General features: G+C 44.4%; 1 protein-coding gene across 4 annotated transcripts in view; it reads right to left on the bottom strand.

Annotated features, from left to right (window-relative positions):
* The window catches only part of cdc14ab (cell division cycle 14Ab), an 80,215-nt gene that overhangs the window by 27,180 nt on the left and 32,792 nt on the right, over positions 1 to 20,243 (bottom strand). For all 4 annotated transcript variants that reach the window (XM_039000898.1, XM_039000902.1, XM_039000900.1 and 1 more), the window contains exons 7-10: positions 10,287 to 10,349; positions 9,484 to 9,571; positions 8,931 to 9,161; positions 6,050 to 6,188 (exon numbers count right to left, since the gene is read on the bottom strand). In XM_039000898.1, the coding sequence (XP_038856826.1) occupies positions 6,050 to 6,188; positions 8,931 to 9,161; positions 9,484 to 9,571; positions 10,287 to 10,349 (521 nt within the window). The remainder of the gene's footprint in view (positions 1 to 6,049; positions 6,189 to 8,930; positions 9,162 to 9,483; positions 9,572 to 10,286; positions 10,350 to 20,243) is intronic.

Genomic DNA, 20,243 nt, shown 5'->3' with positions numbered 1-20,243 from the left:
AATTCAGCAGTTAAATCAGAGGGGAATTCACAGAAAGCTAGTCGGGAGGGATGAGTCAAGGTGAGGGGGGATGATTAAAGATACTCTGATACAAGCTGTGGAGGACCAGGACAGGAGTCTGTTCAGCTTCACAGATGACCGAATAGGAACAAGACCCAAGCACTGTGTTTAAACCAGTGGTTGGAACCGGTTCAGGGAACAGAACAGAAAACCGGAAAATAAATGTCCTTTTTCAAGGAACAGAAACGTAACCGGCAACGAACATGAACTGTTATTTTAAAAGCAGTTCCATGTTGTCATGGCTCTATGTAGTACTGTGCGCCTCCCATAGTCTGTTCTGGACTTGGGGATTGTGAAGAGACCTCTGGTTTCATGTCTTGATCTTTGCAAGAGGGAAGGAATCTGATTTCATTGGTCCTCAACTCAGTCGTCATTTCATTCAGGGTAAGTAGAGTTAGCTGTGAATTAGCCTGCCCCGGAGCAGGTTAGTTCTGAAGGATTCGTTGCCATAGAATTTACCTGGCTAAAAGGTGGGCCACTTTCGTATGACCAGTTATCCTAAATTGAACGCAGATTTGACTAGAGTTACCTCGCCAAGTCCTCAAACCCAGTGCTCAATTTGAGACCTTGAGACCTTTCAGTTTTGGACTATTTCGTTCTGGAACCCATTTGCCAGGATTTGGTACCTCTCTTGGCATGAAAAATAATTTTCACTGTTTGCAATGTAAAAATTCTAATAAAAGCGATCAGTGTTCATTCGAGTTACCTCCTCTGTAAATTCTCCTGCCCCCTTAAAAAAACGTAATGTGAAAATGTGCCTGATATTCTAATAACTGATTTGTGTTGGGCCGGCCCGGGTTCATGGTTTGCGCAACATTGCAGCCTGGTCGTTGCTGTGGTGAGAGAGAGAAGCGCACCTGAATCTCGAGATTCACTGAAATTATAGAATTTACAATACTACACGAGGAGTAATTTAGCCTCAGAGAATCAATAGCTTATATAAACATCCAAAATCGCGTAGCAGTCAGACGTCTTTGTCCTTCGTCTTGACGTGTCCCATGTATATCTTTTTATATATTTTTCTTCGCATATCTTTTTATATTTTTCTAAACCTCAACTTCAAAATACTCTCCTGCAACCCACCTCAACCAATGTGGTGTGGATCTGTTTTTTTCTAAAGTATTTTTATTTACCTCGGAACCGGAATCCCCCAACAGAAGCTAGCCAGCTCACTAGCTACTAGTCAGCTAACCACTGCTAGCGGTCATCAGCTAACCTTTAGCTCGGAAAGCTCTCACCAGCTTGTACAACGCGACTCAAACCAGAGCATACCGGACCTATTTTCTCTCCATATCCCCAGATTCCTACCGCAAGCTCATGACCTTTTCACTGGATCATCGCAGCTAGCTAGCTGCAATCCGAGTGACTATTCCTGGCTAACGTCTGTCCCGAAGCAAGCACCAATTAGCCTGGAGCTAGCCCATGCTAGGCCCATTCTCCCGGCTAGCTGAAGAGGCCCATCAGCCACTCCTGGGCTACAATACCCGGACCCCTTCTACTGCCGGAACGGGGCACAGAACCCCACCGATCCTGGACTACCGACGTAACCTGCTCGAGGGAACGTAACCTGCTCGAGGGGGTACTCAACTGGCCCCTACGCCGCGACGTCCCCTGAATTCCCATCTGCTAGCCTGCTAGCCGCGGCCCGCTAGCTGTCTAGAGGATATTGGATTGTTAGCTGAATAGATCCGACGGCCAATTTTTTGGGCCACTATACCTATTTTGAGAAATTGGACTTGGACCCCTCTGCTACTCGGAACCCTACTAATCCATCACGACTGGTCTATCGACGTCACTGCACGCGGAGGCTAAAACAGACTTTCCTCCGTCGCGACGTCCTTCTAAGGCCCTCCTGCTAGCTTGCTATCCCCGGCCTGCTAACTGTCTGAATCGCCGTGTCTCCTGCCAGCCCAACCACTCACTGGACCCCTATGATCACTCGGCTACGCATGCCTCTCCCTAATATCAATATGCCTTGTCCATTACTGTCCTGGTTAGTGATTATTGTCTTATTTTACTGTAGAGCCTCTAGCCCTGCTCAAAATGCCTTAACCAAAAATTTAGTTCAACCTCCCACATATGCGGTAACATCACCTGGTTAAAACGTCTCTTGAGACAATCTCTCCGTCATCATTACTCAATGCCTAGGTTTACCTCTAAAGTACTCACATCCTACCATACATTTGTCTGTACATTATGCCTTGAATCTATTCTATCACGCCCAGAAACCTGCTCCTTTTACTCTCTGTTCCGAACGTACTAGACGACCAGGTCTGATAGCCTTTAGCCTACTCCTCCTCTGGTGATGTAGAGGTTAATCCAGGCCCTGCAGTGCCTAGCTCCACTCCTACTCCCCCAGGTGCTCTCATTTGTTGACTTCTGTAAACGTAAAAGCCTTGGTTTCATGCATGTTAACATTAGAAACCTCCCCCTTAAGTTTGTTTTATTCACTGCTTTAGCACTCCGCCAACCCGGATGTCCTAGCCGTGTCTGAATCCTGGCTTAGGAAGACCACCAAAAACCCTGAAATTTCCATCCCTAACTATAACATCTTCCGACAAGGTAGAACTGCCAAAGGGGGTGGTGTTACAATCTACTGCAGAGATAGCCTGCAGAGTTCTGTCTTACTATCCAGGTCTGTACCCAAACAATTCGAGCTTCTACTTTTAAAAATCCACCTTTCCAGAAACAAGTCTCTCACCGTTGCCGCTTGCTATAGACCACCCCCTGCACCCAGCTGTGCCCTGGACACCATATGTGAATTGATTGCCCCCCATCTATCTTCAGAGCTTGTGCTGCTAGGTAACCTAAAACTGGGACATGCTTAACACCCCGGCCATCCTACAATCTAAGCTTGATGCTCTCAATCTCACACAAATTATTGCCTGCATCTGTTATGGGTCTGCGGTCAAACGACCACCCCTCATCACTGTCAAACGCTCCCAAAACACTTCAGCGAGCAGGCCTTTCTAATCGACCTGGCCCGGGTATCCTGGAAGGATTTTGACCTCATCCCGTCAGTAGAGGATGTCTGGTTATTCTTTAAAAGTGCCTTGCTCACCATTTTAAATAAGCATGTTCCATTAAAAAAATGTAGAACCAGGAACAGATATAGCCCTTGGTTCTCTCCAGACCTGACTGCCCTTGACCAGCACAAAAAAATCCTGTGGCTTTCTGCATTAGCATCGAATAGCCCCCGTGATATGCAACTTTTCAGGGACGTTATGAACCAATATACACAGGCAGTTAGGAAAGCTAAGGCTAGCTTTTTCAAGCCGAAATTTTCATCCTGTAGCACAAACTAAAAAAGGTCTGACACTTAAGTCCATGGAGAATGAGAGCACCTCCTCCCAGCTGCCCACTGCACTGAGGCTAGGAAACACTGATAAATCCACTTAAATTGAGAATTTCAATAAGCATTTTTCTACGGCTGGCCATGCTTTCCACCTGGCTACCCCTACCCTGATCAACAGTCCTGCACCCCCCACAGCAACTCACCCAAGCCTCCCCCATTTCTCCTTCACCCAAATCCAGATAGCTGATGTTCTGAAAGAGCTGCAAAATCTGGACCCCTACAAATCAGCCGGGCTAGACAATCTGAACCCTCTCTAAAATGATCTGCCGAAATTGTTGCAACCCCTATTACTAGCCTGTTCAACCTCTCTTTCGTATCGTCTGAGATTCCCAAAGATTGGAAAGTTGCCGCGGTCATCCTCCTCTTCAAAGGGGGAGACACTCTAGACCCAAACTGCTATAGACCTATATCTATCCTACCCTGCCTTTCTAAGGTCTTCGAAAGCCAAGTTAACATACCGACCATTTCGAATCCCACCGTACCTTCTCCGCTACGCAATCTGGTTTCAGAGCTGGTCATGGGTGCAACTCAGCCAAGCTCAAGGTCCTAAACGATATCATAACCGCCATCGATAAGAGACATTACTATGCAGCCGTATTCATCGACCTGGCCAAGGCTTTCGACTCTGTCAATCACCACATTCTTATCGGCAGACTCAACAGCCTTGGCTTCTCAAATGACTGCCTCGCCTGGTTCACCAACTACTTCTCAGACAGAGTTCAGTGTGTCAAATCGGAGGGCCTGTTGTCCGGACCTCTGGCAGTCTATGGGGGTGCCACAGGGTTCAATTCTCGGGAGGACTCTCTTCTCTGTATACATCAATGATGTCGCTCTTGCTGCTGGTGATTATCTGATCCGCCTCTACGCAGACGACACCAATCTGTATACCTCTGGCCCTTCTTTGGACACTGTGTTAACTAACCTCCAGACGAGCTTCAATGCCATACAACTCTCCTTCCGTGGCCTCCAACTGCTCTTAAATGCAAGTAAAACTAAATGCATGCTATTCATCCGATCGCTGCCCACACCTGCCCACCCATCCAGCATCACTACTCTGGACGGTTCTGACTAAGAATATGTGGACAACTACAAATACCTAGGTGTCTTGCTAGACTGTAAACTCTCCTTCCAGACTCACATTAAGCATCTCCAATCCAAAATTAAATCTAGAATCGGCTTCCTATTTCGCAACAAAGCCTCCTTCACTCATGCTGCCAAACATACCCTCGTAAAACTGATCATCCTACCGATCCTCGACCTTGGCGATGTCATTTACAAAATAGCCTCCAACACTCTACTCAGCAAATTGGATGCAGTCTATCACAGTGCCATCCGTTTTGTCACCAAAGCCCCATATACTACCCACCACTGCGACCTGCACGCTCTAAGTTGGCTGGCCCTCGCTTCATACTCGCCGCAAAACCCACTGGCTACAGATTCGGGTTCGATCCCGGGCTGTGTCGCAGCCGGTCGCGACTGGGAGACCCATGAGAAGGTTCACAATTGGCCTAGCGTTGTCCGGGTTAGGGGAGGGTTTGGCCGGCCGGGATGTCCTTGTCCTATTGCGTTCTAGCGACTCCTGTGGCGGCCAGGCACATGCACGCTGACACGGTCACCAGTTGTACAGTTTCCCCAGGCGCCGAAGACATGGATGTCGATTAAGGCGCCCCCCCCGCACCTCTGATTCATTCACATTTCAGTTGAAGGCATTCAGTTGTACAACTGACTAGGTATCCCCCTTTCCCTTTACAGTGTTTCCACCGACACATTGGCGCGGCTGGCTTCCGGGTTAAGCGAGCAGTATGTCAAGAAGCAGTGCGGCTTGGTGGGGTCTCGACCTTTGCCTCTCCCGAGTCCGTACAGGAGTTGCAGCGATGGGACAAGACTAACTACCAACTGGATACCACAAAAGTGTGGAGTAAAATTAAAATAGATATACATCATTACACAGGTGCACCTTGTGCTCAGGACAATAAAAGGCCACTTTAAAATGTGCAGTTTTGTCACACGACACAATGCCACAGAACTCAAGTTGAGGGAGCTTGCAATGGCATGCTGACTGTAGGAATGTCCACCAGAGCTGTTGCCAGATAATTAAAATGTTAACTTCTCTACCGTAAGCCGCCTCCAACGATGTTTTAGAGAATTTGGCAGTACGTCCAACCAGCCTCAAAACCGCAGACCACGTATAACCACGCCAGCCCACATCCGGCTTCATCACCTGAGGGATTGTATGAGACCAGCAACCTCGACAGCTGATGAAACTGTCGGTTTGCACAACTGAAGAGCTTCTACATAAACTGTCAGAAACCGTCTCAGAGAAGCTCATCTGCGTGCTCGTTGTCCTCACCAGGATCTTGACCTGACCGCAGTTCGGCGTCATAACCGACTTCAGTGGGAAAATGATCACCTTCGATGGCCACTGACATGCTGGAGATTTTTTTATTATTGCCAGTCTTGTGAAATCCATAGATTAGGGACTAATTAATTTATTTCAATTAACTGATTTCCTTATATGAAATGGAACTCATTAAAATCTTTGACATTGTTGCATTTATATTTTTGTTCAGTGTATATGAATGAGACATGTAGCTGAATGAAACTGATCTAGGACTAGCTATTAGGAGTACTTACTCCTCCAAAAAGTGCTGCTGAGGGCCGATAACGGAGCCCGGCCGGCAGACCCTGATCCAGGCGATGGTCTCTGCTGCCGTGAAGTGGTAGTGCTTCATTAGGTAACAGCCTATCAGGGTGCCAGTACGCCCAAGGCCAGCTGATGACAAGAATGAACGAGTGAAAATAATTAGGATTTATTTTTACATAAATAAGGAATTGAATAGAACATATTAAAAGTAACAATGTCATCAGACTTGATTGAGATATATATATACACACATATACACACACGTCAAAGGTTTGGACACACATACTCATTCCAGGGTTTATTTATTTATTTTCCACATTGTAGAATAATAGTGAAGACATCAAAACTATGAAATACCACATATGGAATCATGTAGTAACCAAAAAAGTGTAAAACAAGCTACAAATATTTTATATTGGAGATTCTTCAAAGTAGCCACCCTTTGTCCTGATAACAGCTTTGTACACTCTTTGCATTCTCTCAACCAGCTTCATGAGGTAGTCACCTAGAATGCATTTCAATTAACAGGTGTGCCTTGTTAAAAGTTAATTTGTGGAATTTCTTTCCTTCTTAATGTGTTTGAGCCAATCAGTTTTGCTTTGACAAGGTAGTGGTGGTATACAGATGAAAATAATCCTAATTATTTTAATCTCATATTGCTCAAACAGCAAACCTGGTGTCAAAAAACAGATAAAGCAACACCTCGCAGCACAACGCCTCTCCCCTATTTGACCTAGATAGTTTGTGTGTATGTATTGATATGTAGGCTACATTTGCCTTTAAAAAAATATATATGTAGTTCTGTCTTTGAGCTGTTCTTGTCTATTGATGGTCTGTATTATGTCATTCTGTATTATGTTTCATGTTTTGTGTGGACCACAGGAAGAGTAGCTGCTGCTTTTGCAACAGCTAATGGAGAGCCTAATAAAATTAAATTAAATTAAAAAACAGCCCTATTTAGTAAAAGACCAACTCCATATTATGGCAAAAACAGCTCAAATAAGCAAAGCGAAACGACAGTCATGAAGGACATGAAGGTCAGTCAATGCGGAACATTTCAAGAACTTTGAAAGTTTCTTCAAGTGCGGTCACAAAAACCATCAAGTGTTATGTTGAAACTGGCTCTAATGAGGACCGCCACAGGAAAGGAAGACCCAGAGTTACTTCTGCTGCAGAGGATAAGTTCATTACGGCTCTCGAGTGGCGCAGCAATCTAAGGCACTGGATCTCAGTGCTAGAGGCGTCACTACAGACACCCTGGTTTCGAATCCAGGCTGTATCACAACCGGCCGTGATTGGGAGTCCCATAGGGCGGCGCACAATTGGCCCAGCGTCGTCCGGGTTTGGCCGGTGTAGGCAGTCATGGTAAATAAGAATTTGTTCTTAACTGACTTGCCTAGTTTAATTTAAAAATATATATATATTTAGTTAACTGCACCTCAGATTGCAGCCCAAATAAATGCTTCAGAGTTCAAGTAACAGACACATCCGCTGTTCAGAGGAGATCATTACTGAATGACACCATTATGAAAAGACTTGCTTGTGCCAAGAAACACGAGCAATGGACATTAGACTGGTGGAAATCTGTCCTTTGGTCTAATTAATACAAATTTGATTTTGGAATGAGATGTTCGACGTGCAGGTGTCCACATACTTTTGTCATCACCGCCTGGTACGCCCACAACCCGCAAAGCTCTCCAGAGGGTGGTGGAGTCTGTCCAACGCATTACCGGGGGCAAACTTCTCACCCTCCTGGACACCTACAGCACCCGATGCCATAGGAAGGCCAAAAAGATCATCAAGGACATCCATCACCTGAGCCACTGCCTGTTCACCCCGCTATCATCCAGAAGGCGAGGTCAGTACAGGTGCATCAAAGCTGGGACCAAGAAACTGAAAAACAGCTTCTATCTCAAGGCCATCAGACTGCTAAACAGTCATCACAAGCACATCAGAGGCGGCTGCCTATAGACATAGATTAGGAATCACTAGCCTTTGCTTTATCTTGGCCAGGTCGCAGTTGTGAATGAGAACTTGTTCTCAACTAGCCTACCTGGTTAAATAAAGGTGAAATAAATAAAAATTGTCCTACTGAAAGGAGAATTCATCTTCCAGTGTCTGGTGGAAAGAAGACTGAACCAGGTTTTCATGTAGGATTTTGCCTGTGCTTAGCTCCATTCGGTTTATTGTTATGCTGAAAAACTCCCCAGTCCTTAACGATTACAAGAATACCCATGACATGATGCAGCAACCACTATGCTTGAAAATATGGAGAGTGGTACTCATGTGTTGTATTGGATTTGCCCCAAACAGAACACTTTGTATTAACAACGTCACCATGTTCAAAGGGATATTCAATGTCTGCTTTTCTTATCCATCTACCAATAGGTGCCCTTCTTTGCGAGGCATTGGAATATATCCCTGGTCTTTGTGGTTGAATCAGTGTTTGAAATTCACTGCTCGACTGATGGACTTTACAGATAATTCTATGTGTGGAGTACAGAGATGAGGAAGTCATTCAAAAATCGTGTTAAACACTATTATTGCACACAGCATGAGTCCATGCAACTTATTATGTGACTTGTTAAGCAAAGTATCAGACCTGCATAAAACAGCCCTTCGGGGCCAAGAATACAAAATTTATCCTACAGTTGAGCGTTGCATTACTGATTAACTTGGCTCCGCCATGTAGGCTAAATTTTGTGAACTCTAAAATCCCTCTCTACATATTTTAAATAGTCAGGGTGCGTGTGATTTAGCTTGCCAGGCACACCAATGCAATACATCAATATAGTCCCAAAAAAGCAGAGTCCATATGCCAGGCAAGCTATTTTAAATATCTCAACAGATACTGCAGTGTGTGTGTCTCACCCTTGCAGTGAACGGCCACGGCTCCATCGGTGCTCTCGCAGATGTGCAGGAATCGGCGGGTGATGACGTCGTTCGGTGTGCTGCCATCCACGAAGAACAAGTCGTAGTGGTCGAATCCGGCATCCGTGAAGCGCTTGGCGTCATAGATCTTCTTGTTGAGCCGCACCACCGTGGTAATGTTGCGTTTCCGGAAGTAGGGGAAGTACGCCTCTGGGGCATGGAGAGGGTAGCCTGGGTTGGGGAGGAGATTAAAGGTAAGCTAATTTGTGTAAAACGTAGGTAAGGAAAACTGATTATGTTGAAGCATAGAGCAATCTTCCTTAGTATGTTGTCAAATGTATTACTACACTAATGGTGCCATCTGCTGTTACTGAAGAGAAAGGATTAGCGAGAAGAGATGCATAGGGAAAGTCTACCTGAATCTAAACCTGAACCCTGTCAAGGTTCATCGGTCGAGACAACTGTACTAAATTACTCTGGAACAGCGGTTGTTTTTCTTAAAAAGGGGAAGAGCACATAAAAGGTCAAGGACTGAATCCAAAACTCATCTCACCATTCTCTATTTTACTTTTGGGATGGGGTCCACTGAAGGCCAGAAACTTCCCCGGCACGATCCAGTTGAAGTCACCGTTTTCCACTCGCTACAACAGAGAGAAGGGAGAAAACTGATTGTCTCGACTGATTGGAAATGTTGTGAATCTGTATAATTGTGTACATGCAGGGATCCCTTGTAAAGGAGGCCTTGGTCTCAATAGGATTTCCCTGTTAAAATAAAAAAGGTACAAAAATAAAAAATAAAAGGACACATCAAACAGGGGCCCAGACTTATATGGACATTTTGCTCTGACCGGAAAATGTTCCTAAAACTTTAGCCTTTACTTAATCAGATTGGCCTCCAGTTAGTAGCCATCTTCAGTAACAACCTAACCTTACACTGCAGGTGGGCAAGACTGCACAAACCGATCTGGAACCAACAATGGCAAGACGGCACAGACAGGCTAGTTTGGTACGCAATAGGTCATCATCAACAACCGCTCAATTGGCAAAGGACCAATCCCTCCTCTTCGCTGCTTTTGTTTTAGTGACCAAGTGCCAAACACTTTTTTCTGTGACAATATTCTGTCTGTTTTTGCAGAGTCGGGTCAAATAAAAATGATGAAGCTCACAGAAGACTATTTATGAATCTAAAAGGTCACGTCAGGTCGTCAGTGGAGCGCAAAGTTTTGTAACATCTTAGAGTGGGATTGTGAATATTGTAGGGGTGCTGCGGTTTGCTTTTACAGATGTTTCACCGTTCAAACTGATGAGTGGGCACTTATTATTAGAGCGGGTCCAAGGTCACCATGACAACATTACCTCGTAGTGCTCATATTCGTCCACGTCAAATGTCTCAAAGTCAAAGAATCCATGTTGCAGGGCCTGGAGAAAAGGGAGCAGAGACAGTTTAATATATATACAGTGAGGAGAACAAGTATTTGATACACTGTCGATTTTGCAGGTTTTCCTACTTACAAAGCATGTAGAGGTCTGTAATTTTTTATCATAGGTACACTTCAACTGTGAGAGACGGAATCTAAAACAAAAATCCAGAAAATCACATTGTATGATTTTTAAGTAATTCATTTGCATTTTATTGCATGACATAAGTATTTGATCACCTACCAACCAGTAAGAATTCCGGCTCTCACAGACCTGTTCGTTTTTCTTTAAGAAGCCCTCCTGTTCTCCACTCATTACCTGTATTAACTGCACCTGTTTGAACTTGTTACCTGTATAAAAGACACCTGTCCACACACTCAATCAAACAGACTCCAACCTCTCCACAATGGCCAAGACCAGAGAGCTGTGTAAGGACATCAGGGATAAAATTGTAGACCTGCACAAGGCTGGGATGGGCTACAGGACAATAGGCAAGCAGCTTGGTGAGAAGGCAACAACTGTTGGCGCAATTATTCGAAAATGGAAGAAGTTCAAGATGACGGTCAATCACCCTCGGTCTGGGGCTCCATGCAAGATCTCACCTCGTGGGCATCAATGATCATGAGGAAGGTGAAGGATCAGCCCAGAACTACACGGCAGGACCTAGTCAATGACCCGAAGAGAGCTGGGACCACAGTCTCAAAGAAAACCATTAGTAACACACTACGCCGTCATGGATTAAAATCCTGCAGCGCACGCAAGGTCCCCCTGCTCAAGCCAGCGCATGTCCAGGCCCGTCTGAAGTTTGCCAATGACCATCTGGATGATCCAGGGGAGGAATGGGAGAAGGTCATGTGGTCTGATGAAACAAAAATAGAGCTTTTTGGTCTAAACCCCACTTGCCATGTTTGGAGGAAGAAGAAGGATGAGTACAACCCCAAGGACACCATCCCAACCGTGATGCATGGAGGTGGAAACATCATTCTTTGGGGATGCTTTTCTGCAAAGGGGACAGGACGACTGCACCGTATTGAGGGGAGGATGGATGGGGCCATGTATCGCGAGATCTTGGCCAACAACCTCCTTCCCTCAGCAAGAGCATTGAAGATGGGTCGTGGCTGGGTCTTCCAGCATGACAACGACCCGAAACACACAGCCAGGGCAACTAAGGAGTGGCTCCGTAAGAAGCATCTCAAGGTCCTGGAGTGGCCTAGCCAGTCTCCAGACCTGAACCCAATAGAAAATCTTTGGAGGGAGCTGAAAGTCCGTATTGCCCAGCAACAGCCCCGAAACCTGAAGGATCTGGAGAAGGTCTGTATGGAGGAGTGGCCCAAAATCGCTGCTGCAGTGTGTGCAAACCTGGTCAAGAACTACAGGAAACGTATGATCTCTGTAATTGCAAACAAAGGTTTCTGTACCAAATATTAAGTTCTGCTTTTCTGATGTATCAAATACTTATGTCATGCAATAAAATGCAAATTAATTACTTAAAAATCATACAATGTGATTTTCTGGATTTTTGTTTTAGATTCCGTCTCTCACAGTTGAAGTGTACCTATGATAAAAAATTACAGACCTCTACATGCTTTGTAAGTAGGAAAACCTGCAAAATCGGCAGTGTGTCAAATACTTGTTCTCCCCACTGTATGTATGTATGTATATATACACTGCTCAAAAAAATAAAGGGAACACTTAAACAACACAATGTAACTCCAAGTCAATCACACTTCTGTGAAATCAAACTGTCCACTTAGGAAGCAACACTGATTGACAATACATTTCACATGCTGTTGTGCAAATGGAATAGACAAAAGGTGGAAATTATAGGCAATTAGCAAGACACCCCCAATAAAGGAGTGGTTCTGCAGGTGGTGACCACAGACCACTTCTCAGTTCCTATGCTTCCTGGCTGATGTTTTGGTCACTTTTGAATGCTGGCGGTGCTTTCACTCTAGTGGTAGCATGAGACGGAGTCTACAACCCACACAAGTGGCTCAGGTAGTGCAGCTCATCCAGAATGGCACATCAATGCGAGCTGTGGCAAGAAGGTTTGCTGTGTCTGTCAGCGTAGTGTCCAGAGCATGGAGGCGCTACCAGGAGACAGGCCAGTACATCAGGAGACGTGGAGGAGGCCGTAGGAGGGCAACAACCCAGCAGCAGGACCGCTACCTCCGCCTTTGTGCAAAGAGGAGCACTGCCAGAGCCCTGCAAAATGACCTCCAGCAGGCCACAAATGTGCATTTGTGCAGGACCGTTTGAGCAGACACATGCACATTTGTGGCCTGCTGGAGGTCATTTTGCAGGGCTCTGGCAGTGCTCCGCCAGGGATGCTGGCCCATGACTCCAAGGTTTCTCACAGTTGTGCCAAGTCGGCTGGTGAACCCTTCTTGATACACACAGGAAACTGTGGAACGTGAAAAACACAGGATGTTTGCAGTTCTTGACACAAACCGGTGCTCTTAAACCTTTTGTCTTGCCCATTCACTCTCTGCATGGCAAACATACAAAATTCATGTCTCAAGGCTTAAAAATCCTTCTATAACCCGTCTCCTCCCATTCAGCTACACTGATTGAGGGAGATGTAACAGGTGACATCAATAAAGGATCAGAACTTTCACCTGGATTTACCTGTTCAGCCTGTCATGGAAAGAGCAGTTGTTCTTAAATGTTTTGTACACTCAGTGTATAGTGTTGGTGATGATAGGTACACAGTGAACAGTCAGCAACCAACCGAGTCAGTATCCAGCCACCAGGATCATGGTGAGCCTGAGGAGAACATGATATCACCATGCTCCTTCCCAGTATTCTATCCTACTCCACACCACTGTGTACCTCTTGTCTAAGGCCTGTGACATTTGTGGCAGTGGTGTCAAATAGGGAGGGTCTGATTATAAGAGTGAGTGTGTGTGAAGCCAGTACTACACTGTAAAGAGCCATATGCCGCTGAACTGTTATCGATAAGCATTAGGGTTCGTGATTCACAACACTGTACAAGGAAGTAAATTATTTCGTGAATTTTATAGTTCGGCTGAGCGCCCCCTTTTTATTTTTTAGCTCAAGTCCTGGAGGTCCGGAAGTTTAGACTGGTTCTTTATCCACCGGAAATCAATTATCAACTAGTTTAATGGACTGGACACAGACTTCACAGTTCTGGTTTCTCATGTCTAGATCAGTCACAGACTCCAAAGTCAGTATAATAGCCTAAGAGATTTTTTATTTATTTTTATCCAGTTGATGAACCAAAAAGTGAGAGACGGGAAGACCAGGGCTTTGTTCTTAAATCAAAACTGGTTGTGATCAAATTACCCCAGCCATGAGCTGTTCAATCCCTTACCGTCGGGCAGACAGTATCAGAGCATGAGGTCTGTTAGAGACCGTCGCTGAGCCTGTTGGTATCTACAAGCCATCACACTGCCGAACACTTGAACTGGACTGACCACCTGCTCTGATTCTCTGCACTTTAGCAAACATGCACTCACACAAATGTGTAAATATTGGACTATAAATTGTAGCTTCCTGTATTATACTCATGCTAAAATGTTTATTATAGTCAGAGCCATTTACTTTATGATCGTATTCTTATCTTTTGTTGTTCTTGCATTTCGTTGGACGGTGTATACCATGTATATCCCGTACATACAACTAATAAAACTTGAAACTTCGACACTGAGCAGGCTAGGCGGTGGTTTCCATGCCAACCAGATAGACTAATAAACTATAGCATATCATGTCACCAATTGAGTCTTAAAGGGATAGTGCGAGACTTTGGCAATTAAGCCATTTTTCTACTCACTGATACAATTTATTTGTGTGTGCTGTTTGAAGGAAGTTCAAATTGCAATGGCCGGTGCACATTTCAGGGAGGGTGCCGCTCCATATCAAATATCTTGGTTGTAAAATAGTTGCTATTAAGCCAAATAGAGTTGACATACAGAAATGATACCTCCAGAAATCTGAGACCCTCCTCTCTTCGACAGGGACAAAGCTTCCAAAGCAGTGTTTTTTCCTGCAACTGCATTTTGAAATGTTATATTATCAGAGCACGTTTTTTTGCATTCGGAGGAGAGTGGATTACTCATCACAGCAGCATGCCCCAGTGAAACAGGCACAGGTCAGAAACTATCATTAAAAGAATAAGGATAATGCACTTTACTGTTCGATAAAATCAGGGTTTTAGCAGACCCCAAAATAGGTTGTTTTGAGTGAGGTGACAATGTAGAATGTGCTCTTTCTACTTTTATAGGGAGCCTTCCCATTTTTTTTACAAACCACGATCTGGGCTGAGAGTCGGATGACAGAGTCGGAGAAAGACTCTTTGCTGATGCCGCGTTTGACTTTGAATGTGAGAAACCCAGGCCGGTCCATCTTGGTCAGGGGGCCGCTGATCAGCCAAATGCTCATTATAAGTGTAAAGAAATTGTGCAGAAAAATAAAACAATATTAGCAGGCCCATGGGCCGCTGGCCATGTCACCTTAATTTTTTTCTCCCTTTCTCAAATATTTGTGTGTCAATTTCAACCAGCCCATTAAAAAAAAATAGTGCAGCCCATCTTGCATTTGCCAGAATTGCTAGATTGCCAACCCCTGCTCCTCACATAACACCGACATGCGCTACTCTGTTCCGCGTTTCCTTTCCGGTCAGGCCATTACAGGCGCTCATCACACAGCTTCATATGTACCACTCCCCTGTACCAGTTTAATAAGACTTGAGTAGTTTATTAAGGCTTTACTTGAAACATTGGTGAACTTTGCAACCATTTAGTCGCATTTTGCGACCCTTTGACTTGGCTGTCAATAATAAGATGTAGTGTACAGTGCAGTCGAAAAGTATTCAGACCCCTTGACTTTTTCCACATTTATTTCCTTCACATTTGTTACATTATTCTAAAATGGATTCAATTGTTTTTTCCCCCCCTAATCAAATCTACACAATACCCCATAATAACAAAACCAAAAAAAAAGAGGTTTAGAAATGCTTGCAAATGTATTAAAAATAAAACTGAAATATATTTCCATAAGTATTCAGACCCTTCTCTCAGTACTTTGTTTATGCACCTTTGCCAGCAATTACAGCCTCGAGTCATCTTGGGTATGGCTACAAGCTTGGCAAACCTGTATTTGGGGAGTTTCTCACATTATTCTCCGCAGATCTTCTCAAGCTCTGTCTGGTTGGATGGGGAGCGTTGCTGCACAGCTATTTTCAGGTCTCTTCAGAGATGTTGGATTGGGTTTAAGTCCGGGCTCTGGCTGGTTCACTTAAGGACATTCAAAGACTTGTCTAGAAGCTACTCCTGCGTTGGCTTGGCTGTGTGCTTAGGGTCGTTGTCCTGTTGGAAGGTGAACCTTTGCCCCAGCCTGAGGTCCTGAGCACTCTGGAACAGGTTCATTAAGGATCTCTCTGTACTTTGTTCCGTTCATCTTTCCCTCAATCCTGACTACTCTTCCAGACACTGCTGCTGAAAAACAACCCCACAGCATGATGCTGCCACCACCATGCTTCAGCGTAGGGATGGTGCCAGGTTTCCTCCAGACGTGACGCTTGGCATTTAGGACAGTGTTCAATCTTGGTTTCATCAGACCAGAGAATCTTGTTTCTCATGGTCTGAGTGTCCTTTAGGTGCCTTTTACTAAGGAGTGGCTAGCATATGGCCACTCTACCATAAATGCCTGATTGGTGGAGTGCTGCAGAGATGGGGGAACCTTTCAGAAGGAAAACCATCTCCATAGAGGATCTCCGGAGCGCTTTCAGAGTGACCATTGGGTTCTTGGTCACCTCCTTGACAAAAGGTCCTTCTCCTCAGTTTGGTTGGGCGGCCAGCTCTAGGAAGTCTTGGTGGTTCAAAACTTTTTCCATTTAAGAATAATGGCTACTGTTCTTAGGGACCTTACATTTTCTTATTAATTCATAAAAAACAATGAAATGTCAAATCACTTTACAAAACAGAAATCAACAGAAAGGCAGAGTAGGAGACTACCCAGTTCACACAGGGAAACAGAGTGGACAAAGAAGCAAACAAACATTGGATACGTGAACTTGCCGTGGGCACGTGCATGCACATAGTCTTTTTCCATCCCCTATTCTCCCTGTCAGGTCTGTAGTGTTGACCGCTGTCTGTGAGCTGCTCTCTCCCCCAGGTCTGTGTTAACTTCTCTAGGATAGGGGGCAGCATTTTCACATTTGGATGAAAAGCGTGCCCAGAGTAAACTGCCTCCTACTCATCCCCAGAAGATAAGATATGCATGGTATTAGTAGATTTGGATAGAAAACACTCTGAAGTTTCTAAAACTGTTTGAATCATGTCTGTGACTATAACATAACTTATTTGGCAGGCAAAACCCCGAGGACAAACCATTCAGATGTTTTGGTTTTGAGGTCACTTTTCAATGGGTTTTCATTGGGAATCCAGATTTCTAAGGGACCTTCCTGCAGTTCCTATCGCTTCCACTGGATGTCAACAGTCTTTAGAAATTGGTTGAGGTTTTTCCTTTGAGAAATGAAGACGTAGCCATGTTCAGAATGAGGCTCCAGTGAAGTGTACTGATTGTTAGAGGCGCGTGACCAGAAAGCATGCTACACATTGTTTTCCTCCGGTATTGAACTTCAATTTTATCGATTATTTACGTAAAAAAATACCTAAAGCTGTATTACAAAAGTAGTTTGAAATGTTTGGACAAAGCTTACAGGTACCTTTTGAGATATTTTGTAGTCACGTTGTGCAAGTTGGAACCGGTGTTTTTCTGGATCAAACGCGCCAAGTAAATGGACATTTTGGATATACAGTATATCACAAAAGTGAGTACACCCTTCACATTTTTGTAAATATTTGAGTATATCTTTTCATGTGACAACACTGAAGAAATGACACTTTGCTACAATGTAAAGTAGTGAGTGTACAGCTTGTATAACACTGTACATTTGCTGTCCCCTCAAAATAACTCAACACACAGCCATTAATGTCTAAACCGCTGGCAACAAAAGTGAGTACACCCCTAAGTGAAAGTCCAAATTGGGCCCAAAGTGTCAATATTTTGTGTGGCCACCATCATTTTCCAGCACTGCCTTAACCCTCTTGGGCATGGAGTTCACCAGAGCTTCACAGGTTGCCACTGGAGTCCTCTTCCACTCCTCCATGACGACATCACGGAGCTGGTGGATGTTAGAGACCTTGCACTCCTCCACCTTCCGTTTGAGGATGCCCCACAGATGCTCAATAGGGTTTAGGTCTGGAGACATGCTTGGCCAGTCCATCACCTTTACCCTCAGCTTCTTTAGCAAGGCAGTGGTCGTCTTGGAGCTGTGTTTGGGGTCGTTATGTTGGAATACTGCCCTGCGGCCCAGTCTCCAAAGGGAGGGGATCATGCTCTGCTTCAGTATGTCACAGTACATGTTGGCATTCATGGTTCCCTCAATGAATTGTAGCTCCCCAGTGCCGGCAGCACTCATGCAGCCCCAGACCATGACACTCCCACCACCATGCTTGACTGTAGGCAAGACACACTTGTCTTTGTACACCTCACCTGGTTGCCGCCACACACGCTTGACACCATCTGAACCAAATAAATTTATCTTGGTCTCATCAGACCACAGGACATGGTTCCAGTAATCCATGTCCTTAGTCTGCTTGTCTTCAGCAAACTGTTTGCGGGATTTCTTGTGCATCATCTTTAGAAGAGGCTTCCTTCTGGGACGACAGCCATGCAGACCAATTTGATGCAGTGTACGGCGTATGGTCTGAGCACTGACAGGCTGACCCCCCCACCCCTTCAACCTCTGCAGAAATGCTGGCAGCACTCATACGTCTATTTCCCAAAGACAACCTCTGGATATGACGCTGAGAACGTGCACTCAACTTCTTTGGTCGACCATGGCGAGGCCTGTTCTGAGTGGAACCTGTCCAGTTCAACCGCTGTATGGTCTTGGCGACCGTGCTGCAGCTCAGTTTCAGGGTCTTGGCAATCTTCTTATAGCCCAGGCCATCTTTATGTAGAGCAACAATTCTTTTTTTCAGATCCTCAGAGAGTTCTTTGCCATGAGGTGCCATGTTGAACTTCCAGTGACCAGTCAGTATGAGGGAGTGTGAGAGCGATGACACCAAATTTAACACACCTGCTCCCCATTCACATCTGAGACCTTGTAACACTAATGAGTCACATGACACCGGGGAGGGAAAATGGCTAATTGGGCCCAATTTGGACATTTTCACTTAGGGGTGTACTCACTTTTGTTGCCAGCGGTTTAGACATTAATGGCTGTGTGTTGAGTTATTTTGAGGGGACAGCAAATGTACAGTGTTATACAAGCTGTACACTCACTACTTTACATTGTAGCAAAGTGTCATTTCTTCAGTGTTGTCACATGAAAAGATATACTCAAATATTTAGAAAAATGTGAGGGGTGTACTCACTTTTGTGATATACTGTATATCGACGGAATTAATCGAACAAAAGGACCATTTGTGATGTTTATGGGACATATTGGAGTGCCAACAGAAGAAGCTCGTCAAAGGTAAAGCATGAATTATATCTTTATTTCTGCATTTTGTGTCGCGCCAGGAGGGTTGAAATATGGTCTGTGATTGTTAGCTGGGGTGCTATCCTCAGATAATAGCATTGTTTGCTTTCGCCGTAAAGCATTTTTGAAATCTGACACGTTGGCTGGATTCACAACAAGTGTAGCTTTAATTTGGTATATTGAATGTGTGATTTCATGAAAGTTTAATTTTTATAGTAATTTATTTGAATTTGGCGCTCTGCATTTTCACTGGATGTTGGCCAGGTGGGACGCTACCGTCCCACATATCCCAAAGAGGTTTTAAGCCCATCAGCCTCGTTACTTTGTCCTCTAGGCACGATCGTGAAGCAGTCTTCGTCGGTTTTGGAAAAATAATTCCCTCTCGGCGGGCACACTGGACACAGGGATAATCAACACAATATGCCAATTTTGCCCAGTCAGGGCACACTTAGCTATAGTGCCTATGAGGACCTCACGTCTTTTGCGTGAGTAAAAATAGAACACACCCAACACTAATTTCCAAGTAGCTTGAGGATTTATTAGCCTATGAAGTATATTTGCCTTTGAAGTTGGTGCACATCAACTGGTATTTCCATGAATGAATAAAAAGCATTACATTTGCAATGAATTTTTTTATTTTTCTCCAGACAACTTAATTGATCAGCTTTTCATACAATATTTGTTTTTCATGTGTATATAGTTGAAGTCGGAAGTATACATACCTCAGCCAAATACATTTAAACTCAGTTTCACAATTCCTGACATTTAATCCCAGTAAAAATTCCCTGTCCATGTCAGAATAAAAGTAGAGATAATGGTTTATTTCAGCTTTTATTTCATTCATCACATTCCCAGTCGGTCAGAAGTTTACATACACTCAATTAGTATTTGGTAGCATTGCCTTTAAATTGTTTAACTTGGGTCAAACACTTCGGGTAGCCCTTCCACAAGCTTCCCACAATAAGTTGGGTGAAGTTTGACCCATTCCTCCTGACAGAACTGGTGTAACAGTCAGGTTTGTAGGCCTCCTTGCTCGCACACGCTTTTTCAGTTCTGCCCACATTTTCTACAGTGGGGCAAAAAAGTATTTAGTCAGCCACCAATTGTGCAAGTTCTCCCACTTGAAAATTACAGGCCTCTCTCATCTTTTTATCATAGGTACACTTCAACTATGACAGACAAAATGAGAAAAAAAATCCAGAAAATCACATTGTAGGATTTTTAATTAATTAATTGGCAAATTATGGTGGAAAATAAGTATTTGGTCACCTACAAACAAGATTTCTGGCTCTCACAGACCTGTAACTTCGTCTTTAAGAGGCTCCTCTGTCCTCCACTTGTTACCTGTATTAATGGCACCTGTTTGAACTTGTTATCAGTAT

This window comes from Salvelinus namaycush, chromosome 9 (assembly GCF_016432855.1).
Source record: "Salvelinus namaycush isolate Seneca chromosome 9, SaNama_1.0, whole genome shotgun sequence".
NCBI classification, from domain to species: Eukaryota; Metazoa; Chordata; class Actinopteri; order Salmoniformes; family Salmonidae; genus Salvelinus; species Salvelinus namaycush.
Note: the sequence above shows the minus strand (reverse complement) of the source record. Positions and strands in the feature narration are given on the sequence as shown.